This window comes from Rhamphochromis longiceps, linkage group LG11 (assembly GCF_057381845.1).
Source record: "Rhamphochromis longiceps isolate RC_006_pf linkage group LG11, R_longiceps_female_GT1.1, whole genome shotgun sequence".
NCBI classification, from domain to species: domain Eukaryota; kingdom Metazoa; phylum Chordata; class Actinopteri; order Cichliformes; family Cichlidae; genus Rhamphochromis; species Rhamphochromis longiceps.
Window position 1 is genome coordinate 7639626 of NC_140567.1, and position 24504 is coordinate 7664129.

The window sequence follows — 24504 nt, forward strand, 5'->3', positions numbered from 1 at the left end:
TGCCTTTCCACTCTGCATCCCCTTATAGCTGCCCTCCCATCCTCCTTACCAATCCTTGGCTCTTCCTGATTCACTGTCCTCCATCCATCCTCCTTTCTCTCTCATTTTCTTCATTCACCTGTTCCTCAAAGTACTCCTTCAGTCTTCTCAACTCCATTTCTTCACTTGTTAGCATATTTCTAAATCTGTCTTGAATCACTCTAACCTGCTATACATGCTTCCCAGCTCGATCTCTCTGCCTAGCCAGTCAGTCGTTTTGTCATCCATGAGTATTCAGTCTCACATACAACTTAAAACCTTACAGACCCAACTCCTCTTTGTACATCTGTTTTCTTCACCTTTCTTCATCCATTGAAGCCCCCTCCCGAGTGACACTCTCTACTCATTAACAGAATTTAAACAATAGGTCAAGAAATAATGCAACCATATTCACCATAAGTTTACTTTTCTTAAAACATTTAATTTGATTGATTTTTTTTTTTTACAGAGATTTTGCTCCCTACTGGGATAATTATAAGTACTTAGAAACGTACGGGTCGTTTAATCTTACAAAGTTGCATTTAAATGTTTATTCCTTTGTCCAAAGCAGGTTATGCACACCGAATATACACGATATACATACTTTGATCCATTTATGTCTTGTCTTGGTAAGAAAGCGATACCACATACAAAAAAGCTACACATAAGAAATAGTAGCTATAATTTAAACTACAATTCAAGGGTCTTTCTCATGTCGTCGCAATTCGTGATGCGATTGGGGTACGTAAAAATATCCCTGAATAAAATTGGGAATAATTGGTGAGCAAAAATGAACTAAAACTACAATAAATATACCACCAAAAATACTTATATCGTGGTTTATATGTCGATTCTTACAAATCCTGTAACTTTAGAGCAAAATTGTCGAGGTATTGATTTTTTCCGGAGTATGGTGTCGGGCATCAGCGGAGAAACCTTCCCGCTCGCTTTTCCGCCACTGTTTAAACTGGTAGTTGTTGCTGTCAGAAAAGAAAATTTCTGCGAAAAATGGCGAATGCATACAAGGTTCCATTATAGCTCATATAAGAAGAAACGGCGTTATTTAATGTTTCTACCACTACCCATGTCTAAGCCTGGCTAGTTAGCTTAGCCTAAAAAGCACAAATAATAGCAATAATGTCGCTGCCTCCAGAGAAAGCTTCCGAGCTGAAGCAAATCATTCACAACCATCTGCTCAAGGTGAGAAAACTATATAGATTTTATGGCAATTCGTGTTGTACACAATGTACAGTTGAATGCTGAAGTCCTTAAGCAGCATACAAATACACGGGTATTTTTCATGAACGGGGGAAGCTAGCTGTTTATAGTGGGCAAATATATATATTTTTTTAATGTCACAAATGGCTATTTCCTTGCATTTGCACATCACAGAGAAATCTCATATTATCACCTAGTTGGTAAGATTGGCTGCACCATCTCTTTAGACAGCATTATTTGAAGCACCGTAGGGAACTGCTGCTGTTTTCCAGCCAATATGAGCTACCTGTCAAGCCTCTATAAGCAGATAAAGTACAAATTCACACAGCACACAAGACCAATTTCGATCCTATATTTTCGATCGTACATTTATTGCTAATTTGATTGAAAAATTGATTTTAAAAAAGTAAATGGAAAAAAGTAATGAATGAGAAAAGATTTCGCATCAATAATGCACGGAATAGACGGTACTTATAGGTCTACTGATATAAAACATTTCCTGATGGGTTTGCCTTCATATTCACACTTCCCAAAGTCAGAGTTTAAATGGAAAGGACTGTTTTTAGAGGATGTTGAGAAAGCACAAACACATTTTTTAAGTAGGTGAAGGAATTTTGTTCTTCTGTTTGTCAGATGGATATCCATGGGAAGATCCGAGAGGTGCTGGCTGAGACTGTGAGGGATGATCAAGGTCCTGCACGTCGGTCTCTGTCTGAGGCAGATTTCCTGCGTGCTCTGCAGCGCAGAGGCATCATAGATGATATGATGAAAGATCTTCACTTTACTCAGGTTGCCCAGCTTTTTGGATGCAGTTTCAGACCTATTTTCCAGATTGGTTTTTATTTTAGAAGTATTTTTCATTCCATCCATTCAAAAATCGAACATTTACAATGTATTGATCCCCTTGATAGCTACGTTTTACTTTCAAAGTTTGCCTTCAGTATGGATTAAACATATCTGTAATACAGTGTGTCAGTTCTGTCCCATCTTTTCTGACTGTTCTGTCATGTCGTTTTGGCGTGGTAGGAAGCCGGCACAGAAGCAGAAACAGGATCGCCTACAAAACCTGCTGCTCACTTTGTCGATAAAGATATCACTCATCTGAAAAAAAGTAAGAAACATTATTTGCAAACCAAGCAAATAATAATGTGATGCATAGACTGTTTTGTATAATATTATTCCTCTTCTGCTTTTCTCTTCTCAGCCAATATCGACCCATCAAGGCGATGTCTGTATCTCCAGGTGCTTGGAGGCAAAGCCTTTTTGGAGCATCTCCAGGAGCCGGATCCCTTACCTGGTCAGGTGTGTTCTACCTTCACACTCTACCTGCACTTCCGCAACCAGAGGTTTCGATCAAAGCCAGTGCCCTGTGCCTGTGAACCTGACCTCAAGGAGGGCTTCCTGTTAGAAATCCACAGAGACGGTATAGGTGTGTGTTAACCCCCACTGTTTGTGTCACTCACAAATACTGTTCTTATTGTATTACTTAATAAACCATCTATGTACAGAGTATCATTTTACAATTTTTGTATTCCAGGGGAAAGTGGTAAGATGGCAGATGCGACCTCCATGCTGTCAATGTGTGACCCAGTGCACTTTGTGCTGATAAAAACAGACACCTCCAGTGAAACAATGCTTGTCTCATCCTACTTCCTGGACTGGAGGACTGTTCTAAGCTCGCCCAGTAGCAAGACCTGCTTTGCTGTAGAGCTGATGGGAGTTGGTGAGCAACAAACTCTCTGCACAAAGAGTTTCTTATGAAGGGTTCTTTTGATTTTATTTTTGAAAAACACAAGCAGAAGTCAAAAAATCATGCTGGATATCTAGCTGTATAGACCTGTTAATGTGTTGGTTGGAAATGAAAATTATCAACCTACAAAGTGCTGAATTCAAAGACACTCCCACAGTAAAAGTGAAAAAATGATGCGGCAGTGCTCTGGGGTGAGGTGCTCTATTGGATTTAGTTGAGCAGAGGGGCCAGTCAGTGGTATAAATTCCTTCGTCCTCCAGCCTCCATACTCTCACCCCATGAGGCTGGGCATTGTGTTGCACCAGGCGGAATCCATGACCCACTGTATCAGTGTGGGGTCTGACACTGGGTCCAGTGATTTCATCCTGATATCTGATGGCATTCAGGGTTCCGTTGCCTAGCCTGTAGAGGTCTGTGAAGATATGCCTCCCCTGACCGTCACTCACTGACCACCAAACCAGTCGTGCCGAATTATGTTACAGGTAGTATCATTCTCCAAACCCCTTTGCATCTGTCACATGTACTCAGGGTGAACCTGCTGTCATCTGTGAAAAACACAGGGGCCATTAGTGACCTGCTAAAGATAATTTTGTAGTTCTGGAGTGCTCATCCTGTTCCTCCTTGCATAAAGGAGCAGATACCGTCATGCTGATGGGTTAAGGATCTAAGGATGTCCAGCTGTCTTAGAGTAACTGCCTGTGTCCTGGAATGTCCTCCATGCTCTTGAGACTATGCTGGGAGACACAGAAATCCTGGCAGGGGTTATTGATGTGGAGGAGTTGGACTAACTGCGACCTCTGTAGGGTCCAGGTATCACCTCATGCTATCAGCAGTGACACTGACACTAACCAAAGCAAAACCAGTGAAAAACAGTCAAAAAAAGATGAGGAGGGAAAACATGTCAGTGGATTATACCTGTAAAATGATTCCTATTTTGGGGGTTGTCTCACTGCTGCCCCTCCAGTGCACCTGTTAATTTCAGTAGCATCAAAGCAGCTGAAACGGATGAACAATCACCTCTGCTACTTAACTGACAACATCAATATCCTGAAGGTTGAACTCACTTGATGCTATACTAATTAAAACGTTCTTGTAATTTTATGAGTAGTTTATAATGGAGTGTAGGTTATATAATTCCAATTACATGGGATATAGTAAGGGTGGGACATAATATCAGTATGGTAACATTCTGTTGTTCCTCCTGTGATACATTACCCTTAGACTTGGACTCAAAATTCAATGTCTGCAGACACCCCAATTACTGATCTGCCAGTCTGACTTCTCAGAGTCACTACTTCATGGCTCGCTGTGGTGGAGCTATGATGTGGAAAAAGAATAATACAGTGTAAAAGTGGCAGAGAGCTAAATCAATACAATGACACATTTTAAAATTGAATAATGGTGGTGGTACACCTACAGAAACACGATTTACATGGGGTCAATATTTAAAAGGGACTTAGAAACTGCCCCCTATTCCTGCGTCTCATGGGGCACAGTTGCACAGAATAAGCGTGGTCTGTTGTGCATTCATGTAATGATATCCGTGTTTTCCAGTAATAATAATCTGATGTTACTATTGCCACTTAGTAACTTTTTAAGACAGTGTTTTTAACTGAATGCTGCATTTATTTAATCATGCTTCAAGATTTGAGTCTTTAGATGGATTTTATGACTAGGTCTCTGCTGTGCAGGAACACAAGCCCTCCAGAATTAGTACTGTCCTAATGTGTAAGCCAGTGTAATTTGTTTACCACTCATGCTGGAAGAAAGGTCTGGAAACACAAAAATCTTTGGAAAACTTGAAGAAAATTTGATTGGTAATGTCTGATACTCTTAAACATAACATCACATCTGTAGTGCTCTTTCCCTGCATGAGGCCATACTGATGCTCGCTGATCATCACCTGATCATCACAGGTACAGGGCATTTCGTTGCCCTGTACCTGTGCATGTGCAATGACAATAAAGTTGAATTCTATTCTATTCTATCATTCTATCATCACCTATATTAACTTAGCTTCAGCAACTCTTTCCCATATCTTCATGGTAATGGCCCCATCAGCTTTATCCCTCTGTAGTTACTACAGCTCTGCACATCACCCTTGTTCTTCCCCACCCGTGTTCTTGTGTCAAACAATCTGGTTAAAAAGTCCACTTTCTCCTAGACATCTCCATACCTCCACAGGTATGGTGTCTGGACCAACTGCCTTTCCACTCTGCATCCCCTTATAGCTGCCCTCCCATCCTCCTTACCAATCCTTGGCTCTTCCTGATTCACTGTCCTCCATCCATCCTCCTTTCTCTCTCATTTTCTTCATTCATCTGCTCCTCAAAGTACTCCTTCAGTCTTCTCAACTCCATTTCTTCACTTGTTAGCATATTTCTAAATCTGTCTTGAATCACTCTAACCTGCTACACATGCTTCCCAGCTCGATCTCTCTGCCTAGCCAATCGGTCATTTTGTCATCCATGAGTATTCAGTCTCACATACAACTTAAAACCTTACAGACCCAACTCCTCTTTGTACATCTGTTTTCTTCACCTTTCTTCATCCATTGAAGCCCCCTCCCGAGTGACACTCTCTACTCATTAACAGAATTTAAACAATAGGTCAAGAAATAATGCAACCATATTCACCATAAGTTTACTTTTCTTAAAACATTTAATTTGATTGATTTTTTTTTTTTTACAGAAATCTTGCTCCCTACTGGGATAATTATAAGTACTTAGAAACGTACGGGTCGTTTAATCTTACATTTAATGATAAAACTTTGACTTTACAAATTACAAACCTGGCAATTTTGCTTTTTGCTTGTTTTTCTGGCAACATCTTTAAGTAAACAGTGTGTTTGTCACCAGGAAGTGAATCCAAAGTCCCAGCTGGTGTTTTGACAGTCAGCCTGGAGCTCTACCCTCCTCTCCCAGAGATTCTGAGTGCTGACATCATCAGCACACAGGTCAGCATCTATTTATTCCTCTGTTTCATTATTCATAAATCAATCTCCGTGAACTACCAGTGACTCATTACAACAGAATCCCATTAATGCTTTTTAAGAATCAGTCGTCCTCAGAGTGGAGATAAAGAGGCTGTAAAAGAAACATCACAGCCTTCGTTGTGAGGGAGTGATGTCACTGTGTTTTTCATTTAGCAATCACTGGAGAGGCAGAGGGCGGCCGAGAAGGAGAGGCTCTTCTTGGTTTATGCCAAACAGTGGTGGAGGGAGTTCCTGGAGATCCGTCCGTCAAATCAGACCAAGCTGGTCAAGATTTTTGCACAGGTTTGTCTATCGTATTGACACCCCCACCCCGCGCATTTCATCACTTTATTGGTTGATTTGTGTTTTTAAAAGGAAGCATCTGTGCTCATTCTATTAACATCAAAACCAGTTCACCAAATATTTCATGTCACCTTCTTGGCCTTTCCTTTCCTCTGGGTGTGTGTCTGCACACTCTGCAGGATGAGAATGGCGTCAACAGGCCAGTCTGCTCCTATGTACGTGTCCTCCGGGCGGGCCGCCTCCTGGAGAGCCCTCGGCAGGCGGCCCGCTTCGTCAGCCTTCTAGCCCACGAGAAGGCTCCGGTGGTGGGAGGAGGAGGCAAGCAGGAGCAGTGGTGCACATTAATGGCTTTCCTGTGTCGAGGGAAGGTAAGGAGAGGTTCCCGGCCACTTGGCAGCCTCAAAGTAGGAATGATTCATTTTCCAAGACAGTGCATCCTCTGTACTGTTAGATCTCTTATTGTCACAGATCAAAACAATGGCAGATAATTACATCTGTTACCAAAGTTCTAGTAAACTGATATGTTACTTTTTTCTTCTAAATTAAATTTGTCATTTATCTGCCACTCACTGGGACTGTACTCAGATCTCATGAAGCAGAAAAGCCATTAAACACTAAATAAATCCTGGGATGCGATGCGACAAGTCAAGCGAGACAGTTCCTAAAGTTCTAGCTGTACTATTATGTTTTGGGCTTTAGTTAATGTTTACTCCAAGTTATCTTCAAGCAAGTCCAAGGCAAAGTCTAGATCTAAAAACAGTGCGCCACCATGCAAACGATGGTATCACTCGGCTGCTATTCAAGAGCTTGCTGATGCAAACACAGACTGTGTTTCAGCTGATAAAAATGACAAATGAATGCTTCAAAAGGGGATGCATTGTTTCATGTAAATCACATACTGATGCGTTAAAAGAAAGAAACTCTGCATCAAAATGTCAGACTTCTTTTTCAGCACAGTGAAGCAAATCACGAGTTCATATATCTTTGGCAGGACATAGGTTTTTATCCACAATATACCAGCTGATAATGTCCTGCATTTGTCTGTTAAATTGAGACCTCTAAAAAAACAAACAGTATAGCTCTGCTGTGACGATGTTAGGTAGAAAGCAATTGGCTGAAAAGGAAGGGGAACAACAGTGGAGCTCACTGGCCTGATTTTAGGCTTGTGCGAGGAACCTCTACGTAACCCACAAAGTGGATGATGTTGTGCAGGTGCATTATGTGTTTTATATGCGTTGTCCTCTCGCTGTATTTCATATGCAGTCCCAGCCAGTAGAAACAAATCTCACTCTCAAGTCCTCACTCTTTTTTGTTGTCAGTGTAGTTGGTGTAAATCTATTTGCCCCTCATGTTATTCCCTCACGTCCCCTTCCATAGTTTCAACAGCGTCCCTTTAGGAATTTGCTGACATTTGTGGGTTCCTTTGTTGATGCTATGATTATTAGTCCTTATACTGAAGTGATGATCTTTATTTTTCTCACTGACAAATCCAAGAGGTGCAGTGAAAAAGTAGCTTGAAATGTACAGGAGAATTTAACAGTACTGAGCAGGCCAATCATAGTTGTCAGGCTGCGACAGCCCGATGTGTAGTTGCGTTTCTAGGAAAGTTGATGTCAGGTTATGGCGATACGACATAGCTGCTGCTTAGATTTCCCACTGAAGCATAAATTCTAGTAAAGGAGATGATCAGTGATAAAAAAAAAGGCACATAGACATTGTCTTGGATAATTTTGCACTGTTTTTCACACTTTTTCACTTCACTACAAAATATCTTGGTATATTAGGAGTTTGGTATGGTGGTTAGCACTGTTGCCCCACAGCAAGACAGTTCTGAGTTTGAATCCACGATCAATGGATCCTTTCTGTGTGCAGTTTGCATTTTCTCCCTGCAACTATGTGGGGACTCGGGCTTCTAGTTAGTGGTGTTAGGGTAATTGGTGATTGTTTGGGTGGTTGTCTCTGGGTTAGACTGGCGACATGATAAGTGGAAAAAGATTAATGGACTTGTGGGCTAAGCTAAAGGACAGCAAAAGTACCAAACCAAACAAACATTTGTGTTGTTCCAAATGTTTTTGACACTTTCACCTTGTGGCATTTGAAGCTAGTTAAGTAAAATACAAGTATTAAAATAAGGAGCTGGATTGAGCACTTTCAAGTGAATAGAATTAACACAGTTGCATGCACACATACACGCACACACACACAAACAACCTAGCCTCACGTGATCTCAGTCATTTTCCTCTGGCTACACTGTACATTTTCAGTGAAGTCACAGGTTTGCGTTGCGTTGGCCCCTAAAAGTAAAGTTTTGTTCCACAATCACAGAGCTTGATTTGGCCACGTTTACGCTAGCCGCATTTCCGAGTAAGGCTGACTGTGTGGTTTCTGAGAAAGAAGGATTTGTGCACAGTTGACTGACTGCTGCATTCTCATTTCTCGACTAGATAGCGGGGAATTTCCCAGACCACCACGGGATAAATGTTCCCTGCCTCTTCTCTGTGTGAGCGGCTGGCAAGACAGACACAACACAACTCTCACAAAGTGGCCCTTGTCAGCTGTGATTTATGAGTTTCATTTGAGGGAAAATTAATTTAGCCTCATCAGTCCTGCTCAGCCTGTTCCGATGCTGCCGTCCATATTAGCACTTCTGGGGAACATCTATCATTCTGACTTGCCCGTAGCCCGAGCCAGCACGCAGCAGCAACAGTCCCCAGCTCAACCCAGGCTTCTTTACAGGAAAACTTGTACGAATGAAACAAGAGTTGCTTACTGTCATGGACAATTTAATGACTCCAGAGCTTATTTCCTCTCCAGGAGGCTTCTTCTTTGAATTGGGTACTTCTGAGAAAGGCTAACAGTGTAGCGAGAACAAGATATTGTGTTTTGTTTAAAGAGACTCTTGTACTGACATGAGGAATTAGGCAAGGTCGGTGTGAAAACAGAATTCTGTCTGCTTAAATATCAGCATGAAATTAGCCACATGCAGCCAATGTGAGTTTAGGCCACACCTACACTTGTTCTGCTGTAGGAGATTCCAGCAGAGTGTAAATGCTGGTGGGAATGAAGAAACCAAGCTGTCACTGAGTTGAATTTAAATGCATAACAAGGACTTTACAAGGCTGTAATCAAGATGGCTGCCAGAGACACTCGTGAGATTAGCTTCAATGAACGGGAGTTTGTGGGACTTGGATTGGATTAAATAAAAAAGATAATTATTTGAAACGTCTTTTAGATTAATAAAATAAACAAAAATGCATTTCATGATCCTTTTTACCAACTCCTATATGCCCAACATGCTCCACCTCTTTGTTTTTTCTTCTCTAAGTTATCTCCCAAAAATCTGAAGTATTCTGTCAGTGGATCCTGACATCATCACTTAGGGATTCATGATGTGCTGTTAACCTGAAACAGGAACTACAAGAGGCGCTGAATTTGTCGTTAAATCGAAGCAGGAAATTGCATGGCAATAAATTCCCTGCAGCTGCTCGCATCATGTGGGAAATTTAAATGGCAACAAATACAAAAACAGAAAAATCTTAAGAAAATGAGCTATATTTATTTTCTTCTTCTATAAAAACAAAAAGATTCAAGAAGAATTATTTAAGAAGAATTAGATATTATAATATGTTGGAATCAAAGCTTCAATGATTTGGAATTAAATTTGTATTGTTTGGGTTTAAAGCCACAATATTTTTATAGCTTTAATGTTTTAAAATCAAGTCTTAAGGTTGTTTGACAAAATAGTTAAAACATGTTGAGAATAAAGCTGAAAGGTTGCAAGGTTTTAAAGGGAAAGGTTTTAATATTTTAAGAGTAAAGGTACATTTTTGGGAATAAAATTAATGTTACGATATTCTGAGAAAACAGTTGTAACATCTCAGATTTGAAGCAGTAAAATGTTGTTCTTAATACTTCGAGATTAAAGCTTAAATCTTTCCAGATTCAACTTGTGTGTCGTGCAGCCTTAGAGATAGAAACAGAGGCCCTGTTGAACATGGCAGTTCATTCTCCAGCCACTCACTAGCTTTCTGTGATTTCAACTACATCTCATGATCTTCTGAGAGGGGAGCGTGCTGGAGGCTCTCTGTTTTGAGAAGTCACATCAGGATTAACATATGACCTAACTGAACCAGAAGACAAAAATGAACATTTCTCTTAAAACACAACAAACAACGCACTAATGTGATGAAGATATTTAGTTCACTTTAAACTACCCAACAGATCCCAGCATAACCCTCTGTCCTCCACAGGGGGACTGTGAGGATCACGCCACCCTGCTGTGCAGCCTCCAGCTGGGTTTTGGCATGGATGCATACGTGTGTGTGGGCACCAAAGCCAAAGGAGTGCCACATGCCTGGGTCCTGACCCGTGGTACTGACGGGAGCATCACTTTCTGGGAAAGCCTGACAGCGCACAGGTCTGTTTTTTTGTTAATATAGTTAACAAATAAGTAAAGTAACTCACCCCCTTTCACGAGACCTTTGAGGGTCAGATTTAAACAGGACTTTTCTCAAAGGAAGTACAGCATAATTAATTATCAGGAAATGAAATTAGTTACTTTGGAGAGGATACCACTCTGTTATAAAAAAGGAAAAGGTTATCTTCTCTTCTCGGTATCCCCTTTAACTAAAACCAGACACAGTCTGAGTTACAGTGAGCTTTTTGTGTTTGCCTCACTTACTTCATTAAACGGTCTTTGTGCGTTAGTCAGCAGGATCTCTTGGAATCCCATGAGTGGATTTCTATGAAAGTTGGGGGCCAGCCTTTGAGCCAAGGAACAATTGATTACATTTTAGTGTTTCTTAAGCTCTTCCTCACCATGAAGCACTGGCCTAATGGAGCATGTTTTTCATTAGTTTGAATATCTGAGCTTAATATGATGTGAATTAAAGGATATATGAAGGACAAGGACATATGAACAATTTGTCACATTTATTTTACGTTATTTAAGAATCATGTACATCTTAAATATGAGAAGGTCAAGGAAGCTGCCTAAAATTAAAAAAAGAGAACAGACCATAGACATTTCTCACTGAGTAATATTAGTGTTTTGTTTCATTTCGTAATACTTTTCTTTGCATTTCTTGTGTGTGATCAGATACCTCCACCGTCCTATAGATCCAGATGCTCCACCTCTGGCTCCCCAGCCTAAACCTTCCTACCCGTACCAAACTGTGGGATGTGTCTTCAACCACCAGACCTTCCTTGCCAACTGTCAGCCCTCTGATGCTGTGGAGCTCTGTGTATTTGACTTCCAGGTAATATAATGCACATCCGTTTTGGAGGTATGGCTGGAGGATAGCCATATTATATTGCTTTCCATGCTCCATTGTTGTATTTATTAATAAGAAAATTACTGTAGCGATTAAAGAGTGCCAGAGAAATATCATTACGCTATTCACATTTGTTTCGTTGGCAGGTGTTGTCTTAACGGTTCACATTTGGCAAATGAGCCTCAATATGAAAATCCTGCCGCAATATCAGATTGGCCAACGTAGAAAACCTAATCAAATAAGTACTGGTGATTTTTAGGCAGACAGAGGGCAAAGGTAGCCTGGAGCAGGGTCCTGTGGGCACAGAGCTCGCTGGAAGATTGCCATCTTCAATCAACAGAACAGGAGCCAGTTTGCGGGGAAGGAAATTGAATCTGTAACAGTTTCATTCATCAGCAACTCCCATTCTGTCACGCTGGCCTAAAGCAAAGCACCCAGTGGACAATGTAGTGGGTCTGTGTGAATGAGATTATCAGCTAAATGCCTCTTTTTCTTCCCCCTACCTGATTTTCTTCAGAATCAGTCACGGTGGAAAGCAATGAGTGAAGAGGCCCTTAAGTCTGTTTGTGCTCCAGGCTCCACCACCTCTCTGCCCCCTCTGCCTCCGCTCTGCTCCCCGTCTCTGGATCCAGCTGCAGCCAGCAACCAGCTGGAGTTGGAGATGCGCTACCTGGTATCTGAGCATAGGAAGGTAAAACACAGTGATGGAGTTGTTGGATGGTGGTAAACTCACCTGCACTCTAGAAAGAGGCCTGATCAGAGCACTGAGACAGATGAGAACACTGATAATTCTTTGAAACATCAAAATATGAATAAGTCATGATGTATGTTATTTAAACATCACTTATATTTACGTTGAAGAGATGAAAACAAAAATGCCAGATGACCATTATAACCTTATTTCACCTTTGGTATATAAGTGAACCATACCTTTGCTGTGTAGTTGACTGTAGTGGCATAACATGTAACAGTTACTGAGGAATGTATCCACTCTGTGGGGTGCTCTCCTCCAGGACCTGGATCTTGCGACAGTGTGGGACGACCACCTGTCCTACCTGCTGTCCTCAGCTCTGTCAGCCTATGAGCTGGAACGCTGCACCGGTGTCTCCTGCGGCAACGAGGAGTTCCAGGACGCCGTGAGGAGGGCCGTGCCAGACGGGCACACTTTCAAAGGCTTCCCTATACACTTTCTTCACTGTAACGCTCGTCGGGCCTTTGCCACCTGCCTCAGGTAATATACAACTAAACTAAATGTTAAAATATCACAACTAGAGAACAAAGCTGTATGAAAACTTCAATGACTTTTGAAAGGTTGCCAGTGATTATGTGGCCTCGAAGCCCAAACTTTTGCACAGTACTTCAGGCTCATCTTTACCTGTGGCTTTCCTGTAGAGGGTGTAAGAGACTGAAGTGCTGCACACATGTCTATGTTCTAATAGTGTCAGTATTGAGTAATAAATGATGCGCACACCATCTACTCTAAAGCATGATGGGAAATAGCCTCGAAATAAAAAGTGACCCTGTAAGACCCTGTCTTTTCCACAACATATACTGTAACAGTTTCACATGTTATACCTCCTGCCAGAGCTGAGAACACGAATATGATCACGAAAATAATAGACTCAAAAGTCATGCAGTTACTTCCTGCCTCTGTCATAGACAGGTTTCTAGATAACCTGCGCACATTCACAAACACTCAGCCTTCAGTTTTGTCCCTTTGTCACAAACAATCCAGAATATTAAACTGGTTTTATTCCCTGAATATTTTTCTCACACATTATTTTGCGTTCCATGCTCTGAATGTCTTATTTTTCATGCAGGTCCCCCTTCTGTGAGGAGATAGTGTGTTGTCGTGGCGATCACGTGAGGCTGGCTGTCCGCGTTCGGGTGTTCGTTTATCCCGAGAACGCGTGCGCAGTGTGGATCATGTTTGCCTGTAAATACCGTTCTGTACTCTGACCAGCAGATGGATGGCGCCCAGGAAACCCCGGCCTGTGTTGCACTTTGACCTCACACTGGGTTTTAGGACACCACAGGGACACACCGGGACTCACAATGAGACTAAATTGATATTAAGCTCTACTATTGCACAGACATGTTTGTGGCTCTGCTTTGATGGTTGGGCCTTTATTTTGTAGTGGACTCATTTGTACAGACATTTACATTATTTATTTTTGCAAATAAACCCACCTTTGTTTATCCTGCTGTGCATTTTTTACATGCTTTATTAAAGACATTTAAACCTGTGTCACAAACACGAACAGGCTCGTTTTACTGCAGTTGCATGAAGGATTTAAATAATACAGAATTACCTGCTTTGCTGTAAATGAAGGCTCTGCCAATCTCATTTAATCAAAAATAATGAGATACTGAGGAAATGATATGACCACAGTTGCTCCAAGATTGTAAGAACTAAACTAAATGAAACAGTACAGTATATTATAAAGATGCAAATGAATGTAAGAAAATCATGTCTTTGAGTTTAAAAAGGTTTTGCCACCATTTAATATAGACCTGTCACACAATGTCATATATCGATAATAGAAAATATTGACTACATGTGAAAGTATGTGATTAAACCACGCTGCTGGAACAAACCAAAAATCTTTAAGCAACACAAAAATCCAGCACTGTCAAAAGTTTGAAATTTATGGCCATGGTGTGAAAGAAATTTATTGATTTAGTCTAGTCTAGCGGTGCCAAACACGTGGCTGGGGGGCCAGAACCAGCCTGCCAGAGTGTCCACTGTGGCCTAGAGTATCCCTAGTGACACAGACATTACCTATGAGCTGGCATTTTACCCCAAAGTCAGTAAAAGGTAGAGCGTTAAATGATAAAAATTGAGGCTTTTTTATTGTTAGTACCTCATTAAATAAAATAATATTTCCTTTCTTCACTATTTTCTATCTTCTCTGTATAAGCAGATCTTTTTCTGTAAAAAAGTATTAATGTATTAAAAATCTGGGTAATACCTGTCAGTACTTTTATCTGTAATCTGAATATATTTCTTAAAGCTAAACTTAAAATTTACTGCTGTACATGATCATTTTTCTGGGAAAATTGAGCAATTTTTATTGAAATCATCACAGGGCTGCTCATCATCAGTATTATAAGTGGACGGTCTATTATTTTGACTGTGCTTAATAATTAAACTTTGTTACAATAAAAGAAAGTTGTTGTTTTTATGGGTTGTTAGGCAGCAGCGTTACTGGTCCTGTCCACTTGAGTTTAAATTGGGGTTTTATGCCCCACAAAGTAAAATACGTTTGACAGCCCTGGTTTTAAAGGCGAGTATGTAAGGAGAGCACCTCGTGTTAAAGGTCATTAAATTAAATCAAACTGACATAATTAAGCTGTCAGTTTGTCTTTTTGCGAGAAGTGTACGGGCAAATTTAAACTTGTATTAAAGTTGTTGTATTGCACTTGTAATAACTGTGATCAGCACTAGATGGCGCGTTAAGACAAATATTGGCAAACTGGAAGCAGCTGCAGCTCTCTGTCCGCCACAGCAGCCCTGCACGCATAATGCTTTGTAGGTTTTTTGAATAGAAATAAGACGGGTTTAAATGTCTCATTGATCATGCATAAGAGTAGATTATGAGTTAAAATATGGGGGTTGAAAGACACAAAATATAACTGTAGAAAAAAAGGTTACGTTGTTAGAAAAACTTTAAAGAATGACTTGATTGAATTTATGTCCAAAATCATACCGTCTGTGAAAAGCAGAAGCCACAATAACATCATTATTTCAGCTTGTTCGCCGTTGAAAAGCCACAGGCGAACACTGTCCTTCAGTTTGACACTAGCTGATTATGAAATTGGAGCGAGGACGAAGTGACAGGCGCCTGGTTGAGTGAATTATTGTGTGGTTAGGAGAAGTCAACTCGGGAAAGTTTTGCCATAATTGAAGTGCTTTATTAATTGATGCGCAGAGGGTAGTTTTGTTGTTATGGAGTACTTTGCTTTGCTCATTTGTTTTTCTCTTTTTTTGGTCGCCCCCCTCCTCCCTGCTGTGTTCCTCTACTGTGCAGAGCTGTTCTGGAGATGAATCGTGGAGGGGAATCGTTGACACATCAGCCCAAACTTTGACAAGAAGCCTGTGAGGATGGCCAATTAATTCGATTTTTCCGGGAGCTAATTTGCAATTCTGCATTAGCCCCAGAGTTGTTCAACACAAGGATCAGGAGGGAGGCTGGAAGAGCAAAATAGAAAGCTAATGAATAATTCCTGCTTTTTTTCTGAATGTCACACACACACACACACACACACACACACACACACACACACACACACACACACACACACACCTCCACTCCGCGCGTTACTGTGTACCACAGGAAGACTGCAGCAAAGGAAGTGTTTGATGCTGGGAACTCAGGTATGTTTTCAGCCCATATTAAACAGGAACGCTCAGGTGTAATTGACTAATAGGTCCTGTGGGAAAGGAGCTGCTCCATTAAAAACAGGAAGGGAAGCGGTGGGAGACTGGTTTCACCTTAGATCTGGTGAGCAATGTTTGCATTCAAGTGAGACGTTCAGATGCATTTTGCACCAAACCATGCGTGTAAGTGGAAACACAATGTAAATTTGGCTCATGAATAAGAAAAATTGATTATGTGAAACGAGGATGGCATAAGTAGCCTTACAGGAGGTTTTGTAGTTATAAAGAAGAAACCTGATATGGGTGAAAAAGTCTCGCGTTGTCGTGCACGAACTGGTTTTCACCCACACGAATTCCTCTTCCTCTTCTCAGATGGCACAAGCCAATAACGAGTGCTTTTCCTTTCTCAGACATTTCACCTAGACTTAACAAGTATTGTCAATAACATCATCAGGCACTATAATGGTGTTGATTGAGCTACGGTATATTTCTCCCAGAGACATCTTTAACACATTACTGTTTAGTGCGCCTGGCAGTCAAACAGGAATTTTTGAACGTTTTTGAACACATCAAGTACCACAGTGGTTTACCACATTTAATTATACTGCTAGCACATCGCACATTTTTTAAGAAATAAAGAAGAAATGTATGCAGCTATAGAGCTGTCAGTAAATATTTTGTCCCTTTACTGAAATCTCCAGTGCAGATGCATAACTCAGGAAGTCTCCATTCCTGGGGCCCATTGGGCATAACTCAGACTTCCTCACTGGTTCTGAATCCCCAGTGTTGTATATGTAATTACATTATACATTTATTTTCTGCAATCGAATTGAACTTAATGCCTTTTTAAAAAATGCTATTTTAATTAATTAAACAGATCAGTTGGCTGGATCATGAAAAGTGAACCACTGACTTACACGTTTCTTAAACACCAAATTAAATTGTCTTTAATTTGGTGTTATATCTCCTGTGTGTGTGTGTGTGTGTGTGTGTGTGTGTGTGTGTGTGTGTGTGTGTGTGTGTGTGTGTGTGTGTGTGTGTGTGTGTGTGTCCTCAAAGAGCTGTAATAATGTGTGCCTATCTAGAATAGCTCCATTATTTGGCTTTATGAGTGAAACACTCTCAGGTATAAATGTGAAAATGTGCTAAAACACAACATTGCGCCAACAAATTTTCAGGTTACAGCAGACATCAAGAATATATTTTCATTTTTGTTTGTGCATTTCTATTCAACGTCATTGAAAAAAATTCTGTTTCCTAATTATTTTTGTTTCCTTTCACTCTGGGACCGTGTGTACATAATTTTGTTCCACCTCATGTTAACATGTGATGCGAATGACAAATAAAGCTCCTTGAATCCTTGAATCCTTAATATAAGTAACACAAATAAAAAAAATCCTTCTGTTCAGGTTGCTTGTACGTGTGGTCAGCCTGTTTAATGCTGCTGATGTTATATGTTCTTTAAGCTTTAAAATACTGTTTTTGCTGTAACAGGCAGAATGTGTTCATTTTTCTCTCAAATGTTATATACAAATGTTAAGGACTGCCAGCCGCGCACAGTGGCCACAAAAGCACCAAACTTTATGCTAATATGCACAAACCTGAAAATATTTATACTCCAACTGACAAAAACTCCAAATTTGTGTCATGAATCAGTCATCAAGCTTTGGAACTTGCTGACTGATTTCTGACCGTAACTTGAAGAGAGAACTGGTTTCAGGATTACTGAATGGATAACGGTCTTGGGGGAATTCAACAACAAATGATAACATCAGAGCGTGGATGTCAAACTCATTTTACATTTCTGGACACATACAGTCCATTTTTACATTTCACTATTTATATATCCGCATTTATTCCTTCCTATATCTTAATAGAACAAAAAACCCAACAGTATGTCTCAGTTTTTCTTCATGGTAAAAATGCTGCTGTTGTAAATGTGAGCAGTTTGTCAACACAAGTCTTTGGGCTTAAATCGTGAAAAGTAAATATGTAAAATTACAGAAAAGATTTTGATAATCCGTTTTAGAGATTGTCCCATAATCTTTGCTAATTCAAAGGAAATGTCAGATTTTTAAAAATAATTTTAGTTATTAATATTAGAAGACAGGATCATATCACCCCTATTCTAGCTAACCTCCATTGGCTTCCTGTCAAGTACCGTATTGTTTTTAAAATTCTTCTATACACTTTTAAAATCTTAAATAACTTGGCACCCAGTTATTTGATTGACCTTCTTAATTTATATATCCCTACAAGGGCACTCAGATCCTCTAATCAGGGGCTCCTAATGCAACCAATGTCTCGACTAAAGACGAAGGGGGATCGTGCCTTTGCTTTTGCTGCACCAAAACTGTGGAACAGCCTGCCGGTTGATGTCCGTGCGTCGGAAACTATTCAATCTTTTAAATCTCGGTTAAAAACCCATTTGTTTAAGCTTGCCTTTCAAACTACTTAGCTTAATTTCTTCCCGGTTCATGCTTGTTGCAATAGTACCATCCTATAACTGTATTTTTTTGTTGTTGATTGTTTTCTTTTTGCTGTAAACCTGCAAGTATGGCTCGTCTGTGAAGCACTTTGTTGTACCTGTGACTTTTAAATGTGCTATAGAAATAAAATTGAAATTGAAAATTGAATTGAAAATTATTATTACAATTGCAAAAAAATACCCTACGCAAAAGCAAAGAAGAGCTTTTCTTGATTATCTATTATTTAATTACTCTGGTGTAGTATGGATGGACATGGGAGAGGTCTTTATCGGTAGGAAAAGCGGTAAAACATAAATTTAAAGTTTAGTTCAAAATTTCCTTCACATTGTTCAAAGCCATTCAGTCTTTGCTTCAATCTTTGCTGGGCCGATTCTGGCCCGCAGGCCTTATGTTTCCCCGTCCTGCTCCAGGGGATCTGCTTCACTCTCGCCAACTCACTTTGTTAATTGTAATCTAGATCCCAAAGTCCATCACACACTAAAACGCAACATTATAACAAAGAGGGATGGATCGACCGTTACTCATCTGCACAGAAAAGCCCGTCTGTGCTCACAAAGCGCAGGTGTATCTAAGCGCCGCCGTTTCCTCCGGTCATAGCAATAAGAAGTGAGTTCCCGTTGCTGGTCTCCTAGCTGCACAACCACCTCATTATTTTGTTGTCATTGAATGAACTTAATTCAATGTATAGGCCTTGGGCTCTGTTCGACTTTGTCAAGTAAATGAGAAGACTAATGGCGCATCTCCTTATCAGTTGTGTTTTTGTATTGTGGTAATATATCTGCTGACAGACACTGATGTATCAACTAATTACCGTATTGTAGCCATTAAAAAGGAGTGTTTAGACATTGGGCTCTGTAGTAATTTTCTGGTGTCTGTGTCTCTGCGTGTGCATTTCCTGATGCCATCTTTGACAGACGCTGGTGCTGATTAATTAAAAATTATTGAAATGAATGAAAGGATGTTACCTTTGTGTCAAGAACTGTAATATCCAGCTATTCCATGCTTTACCTCCAGTTATGGTGATTATATGCTTATTAAAAAATTACATTTATATTATGTGCACTTATGTGTTTCCTTTTTTGGAGACGCCCACACTCACTCTGCTTATACACGAATGACTCAAAACTGATTATTAACATAGTCATTAGGGTATACCTGTAACTTTATATCTATTCAAGTACATTTCTTATATCTTCCTGCCACCCAGTGCCTCCCTTTCTCTTGTCTTATTTCTATTTTTGAAATGTAAAAATTCCTGCAGGGGGTAAAAGAAGAAGAGAGACTGGGGAGAGAGAGAGAGAGAGGGGAGCACTGGGCATTGGAGAGAAATGCAATGCATGGCCTGGAGCCTAACGAGTAATAAAGTCATTAATTCAGCTGATTAAGTTAGCCTTTGGGTTAAAGAAAAATCATATCCGTCTCCCTTTGAGATGTGACTGGGGAAGCACAGAAGAGGGAGAAGCCAGCTAATTAGTGCTGAAAAACAGGAGGGGGGCCAGAGAGGGAGATGGGAGAAAGTGCGTGTGTGTGTGTGTGTGTGTGTGTGTGTGTGTGTGTGTGTGTGTGTGTGCGTGTAATAGGGAAGAGGCGTAGGGGGTGCGTATAGGTGTTTCGAGTGAACTACTAATGAGGCATGTTTTGGGTGAGGGAGTGACAAGCTCATCAAAAAAGCCCGCTTGCCAGGCGAGCCATTTCTCTCAAAGAGTTTGCCCGGCTACCTTTGAGCCTGACGCTGCCACTTAATGATGTGAAACCAGAGAGAGAGGGAGAAGTTAGGGTGAAATGTCAGTTTGCTTGCAGTTTAATGAGCTTGTTGTTGGATGCAGGATAAGAAAGCACAGCGAAAAGAGCAACAGGAGATGCAGAAGCAAGATCCCAACCCCCCACCACCCCAACCTCCTCGAGCTATGAGAGGAGCTTGTTGAGTGTTAACTTGTAAAACTGTGCTGCTGAAATGAGTTGTGCTTAAAAAATATTTAGTAATTCCAGATATCAACATCTTCTTGGACTGTAAAAACAAACTCTTTACCTGATTTAAATGTAGTAGATCTTCTGTTCAAGATGGGATTTCAGTTCTGTTATGACCCGTTGTATTTGTGAAGTCTGCGGTGGTTTCTTTTATTGTGTCAAAAAGGCAAGCCTTGATTTTCATTTTCAGGAAATGGAGAAAAGACACAGGGAGGTAAATCTGGCAAATAAAGCAGGTGGAAGAACAAGGCTGCGCTTTCACATGGGTACTGTTGCATGCACCACGTCTCTGCTGCAGAGATTCTGCAGTAGAAGTCCACAGTAGCTTTTGATCACCAGTTACTAGTAAAGGCCAGTGCCTATAAATACCGAAATGCACTCCATGTCCAAGGTAAATGTAAATCAAAGGATAATAGATTTTTTCCCCTTCCTTTTACATCAACCATATACTTTAATCTTTGTCTTTCCTTGGGGAGAGTATATTTTCATTTTTGATGTGCATTTCTATTGTGGGTCAGTCTTTTATGCTTTTAAGGTTAAACATGGGTTTTCAGAAAGGTGGTTTCCTTCTTAAACTGCTTGGGATTGCTGTTGCCATATGATAAGAAGATAGACAACGAAAGGAAATAAAAATTTTGTTGATCTTGCTTTGCAGTACAGGGGTGACATATTTCAGTCATTTCAAGCAGAGACCTTCAAACCCCTCAGATTTTGTCTTACTGAAATAATCAAAAAGCCACAAGGCAATATTAGTGGCTGTGAAATACTATCAAAGAAAGAAATTAAGAGTAATTTTCTTTCTTAATTCCCAATGATTGCCATCAACAGTATTAGCATTAGAAGAAAAGTTAAACTACATGTATACATAAATCATCACTCTTTAAATTCTATCTTATTGAAACCATGTAGCTAATGGGAAACCACAAAAAAGAGACTCTGATCTAATGAATGAAATAAATAATGAACCACTCGGAGCAAAATGCTCCTGACTGAATAGAGGCAAAGTGGAAATTTCCCCTTGGTGTGATTTACTCATCTTATATATGCCTGTAGGACCATCTCTGCGCAGAAACAGTATTACCATTACACGTGTATATTGTTACAGCATCTCATTTCACAAAGAACCATCATCATTTTCTGCTCCCTATTGGCCAGCAGAGGCAGCACATCAGTGAAAACATTCCTGCTCCTCACAAGGGAGCCGCTGACCTCTGCATGACTTCAATCTAACTCCTGGATTGTTTTCTATTGTGTGTCTCAAGCAGCGGGGAAACTGGGCTGCACTGTGTGCCAGTGGCAGGAGTCAAGCCTTTAATACTGAGCAGGATTACACTGCATGTAAGAACTGAGGAGGGAAGTGATTCCTAATAGGAGCAATGATGATGCCTTAAAAATGTGGGGCTATTCTTTGTCTTTTATCTTTGCATGACTCATTCAGCATTTGCAGCTGATTATGTGCTTTGAATAGGGATGGATACTGTTACACTTTGAAAACACTGTGTGAGTATAAAAAAGTGGAACTGATTGAGGAGACTAATGAGAATTTATGGATTTCCAGAATGGTGACCACATCACATGAAGGACAACTAGGTTGGCTGAAGCATGTATTTTGAATAGATGAGGCATGATCCATCATGAACAACAATGTGTTATGCTTGCCACTTTTGAGACTCCTCAAAACATGGTCTATTGTTGTAGTTTGATTTAAAGTGAGTGTTTTTGGTGTGTAATTTTTAAGGAGGCAGATACTCGGTAGTTTTGTCATAACATAATACAGTAGATTAGACTTTGAATTGCAAGTGTTCAGAGCATTCAGTTTTTATGGTTTCTCTGGTGATTTGGAGGAACACAGGACTACAGGAGGGATAGGCTCCTGGATGGATGGCTGGATGGTTGGATGGATGGATGCATGGATAGATGGACGTACAAATGGATGGATGGATGAATGGATGGACGAATGGACGGATAGATGGATGGATGAACTGAAGAATGGATGGACGGATGGACAGATAGATGATGAATGGCTGGATGTTTCCAGATATGGATTGATATCTGAAAATTTCATGAGTACCTGGAAAGTTCTTCAGTGGTCGATGTCAGTCCACTGCAGAAATTTCAGTGGTTAGTTCAACAGTACTAAGATTTCCTTCATAGAGTTGTCATGGATTTATTTCATCAGTGAAATTGATTCTCCATTAACGACATGATTCTTGCTAGTCTGTTTTGACCCTGTTTTTCCCAGTAATGAGATACTTTCAGATCAAAAATGCATCAGATATGTGAAAAGTAACACTTAGCTTCAACCTCATGGCAGGATAGTGTTGGTTATGGATGCTTTTTAAAGTGGCTAATATTTTATGGAGATTTCAAACTTAATTACCAAACGTAAAACTTTTGGGTCACCAGGGGTGCTCACCTCTCACTGGGAATCATTTCTTTCAGTTTCAGTTTTTCAGAAATCAGTTTTTTTTTCTGTAAAATTACACCCATGTTATCTGCATACAACTCACAAGTCTTCCTGCTACACACAGCAGTGATAAAGATTTATTCCTGAATTTAGTCAGAGCGCAGGGCCATAAAGTACAAAGTGATACAATTGTGCTAAGAATCTGAAGTGAAATTTTGATGCATTTTCAGTGTTTGCAGAGACTTTCTGCATTCTGCTGCCAATATGGAAAGCTGCTAAGTGTAGCTTTAATGTCCTATAGCAGTAGGAACATAAGGGCTTCCAGGGGTTAGCATCCTGTCTACTGCCTGGGTACATCTGGTCCCATGGCAAACACAGAGAATCTCCTTTGTCAGCGTCTACAAAGGCAGAGAAGGAGAGAGGAAAGAGAGAAAGAGGGACTCTGCTGGCCTTCTTTATAAACCAATTCAAAGGACTCTCTTCTGGAGTCTGTTAGAATAGCAGAATGTCTTCTTCAGTTGCAGAGAGGGACAAACAAATGTGCTCTGTGGCGTCTGCCAAATAACCTTGGCTGCTGCTATTGAAATGGTGGTCAATCAAGAGAAAAGGAAAGAGATCAGAGGGAAGAGAAAGCCGTGAAGCAGCAGAGAGGGGCAAATGTGATGGTGAATGAGAAATAAAGTACAGCAAAGTTAGATGGTAATAAAAAAGGGAAAAGGTGAAGGTGAAATAAATAGAAAATGAGTGAAAAGGTTAAGGCAAAGAAAAAGGTGATATGACTAAAATATTTTAAAGAAATAAAAATCAAATTAAGGTTAAGAGAACAGAATAGATGGGGATTCCAGGGGCTTTCTGTGAATACAAAAAAAGTATTTACATGTGAAGCTAAATGGAAAAAAAGAATAATAAAAACAAGAAATCTACTTTTTAGTTATCTCTCCAAAGCAAATCAGTCCCCTCACAATTTAAAAGTTAACTGCATGTTCACTCTGTAGCTAACTTAAGGTGTTCACCAAATGCATAATAGTAAGGCGCTAGAATCCACCTGCGGTAGATAGATTGGACACGTTTTCAAATGTCAGTCTCCAAAAAACTCTTGGTCTTTAACAATGAACAATGACTGGTTACTGCGATCTCTTCACTGTGGACATATTTTACAATAGATTTATTTAAGGTAGTACACAAATTAGCCACAATCCAACACCACAGTGATGTAAATCATTTCAAATATACATTTAACTGAAAATATGAAAAAGACAATATCACAACTGTTAAAAACTGAAAATGTTTTGTTTCATTTTTTTTTTTGACAATTCAAGCCAGAAAAACTTTTCACAAGATCCCTTTAACTCAGTTCATGCCCATTTTATGTGGACTCTACAACACATTTTTAAACATTTGCATTGCTCTGGCCTTGTTTTCTCCATTAGCTATTATAATTTTCAAACAGGTGTTAATGAGAGTGAATTGGTTAAAAAATTGAACATCATATGAACAGTCCTAACAGTCGAACTAACCTCCATGTTTCTTGCACAGATTCTACTTTGTTATTTAAAAATATTAAGCCTAGTTTATGCATCATAAAAAGATAGTGGAGCAAATGTCTTACACTGATAGCATTTAACATTTATTTGCTACAAAAATTATTATTTTGTAAATTTTTATATTTGTTGTTGTTATTGCTTGTGTACGGTGTCCTTGAGTGTTTTGAAAAGCGCTTTCT

The 24504-nt window shown here is 40.0% G+C and overlaps 1 protein-coding gene across 1 annotated transcript; it reads left to right on the forward strand.

Moving 5' to 3' along the window:
- Window positions 1-922: 922 nt before the first annotated feature.
- On the forward strand, window positions 923-13864 carry cep76 (centrosomal protein 76). Its single transcript, XM_085422105.1, has 13 exons — window positions 923-1218; window positions 1870-2025; window positions 2263-2347; window positions 2441-2665; window positions 2774-2959; window positions 5845-5942; window positions 6135-6263; window positions 6443-6631; window positions 10514-10680; window positions 11362-11521; window positions 12054-12227; window positions 12550-12767; window positions 13357-13864. Exons 1-13 carry the CDS (start codon window positions 1156-1158, stop codon window positions 13493-13495), a joined length of 1989 nt encoding a protein of 662 aa, XP_085278231.1. The 5' UTR covers window positions 923-1155; the 3' UTR covers window positions 13496-13864.
- Window positions 13865-24504: the final 10640 nt, after the last annotated feature.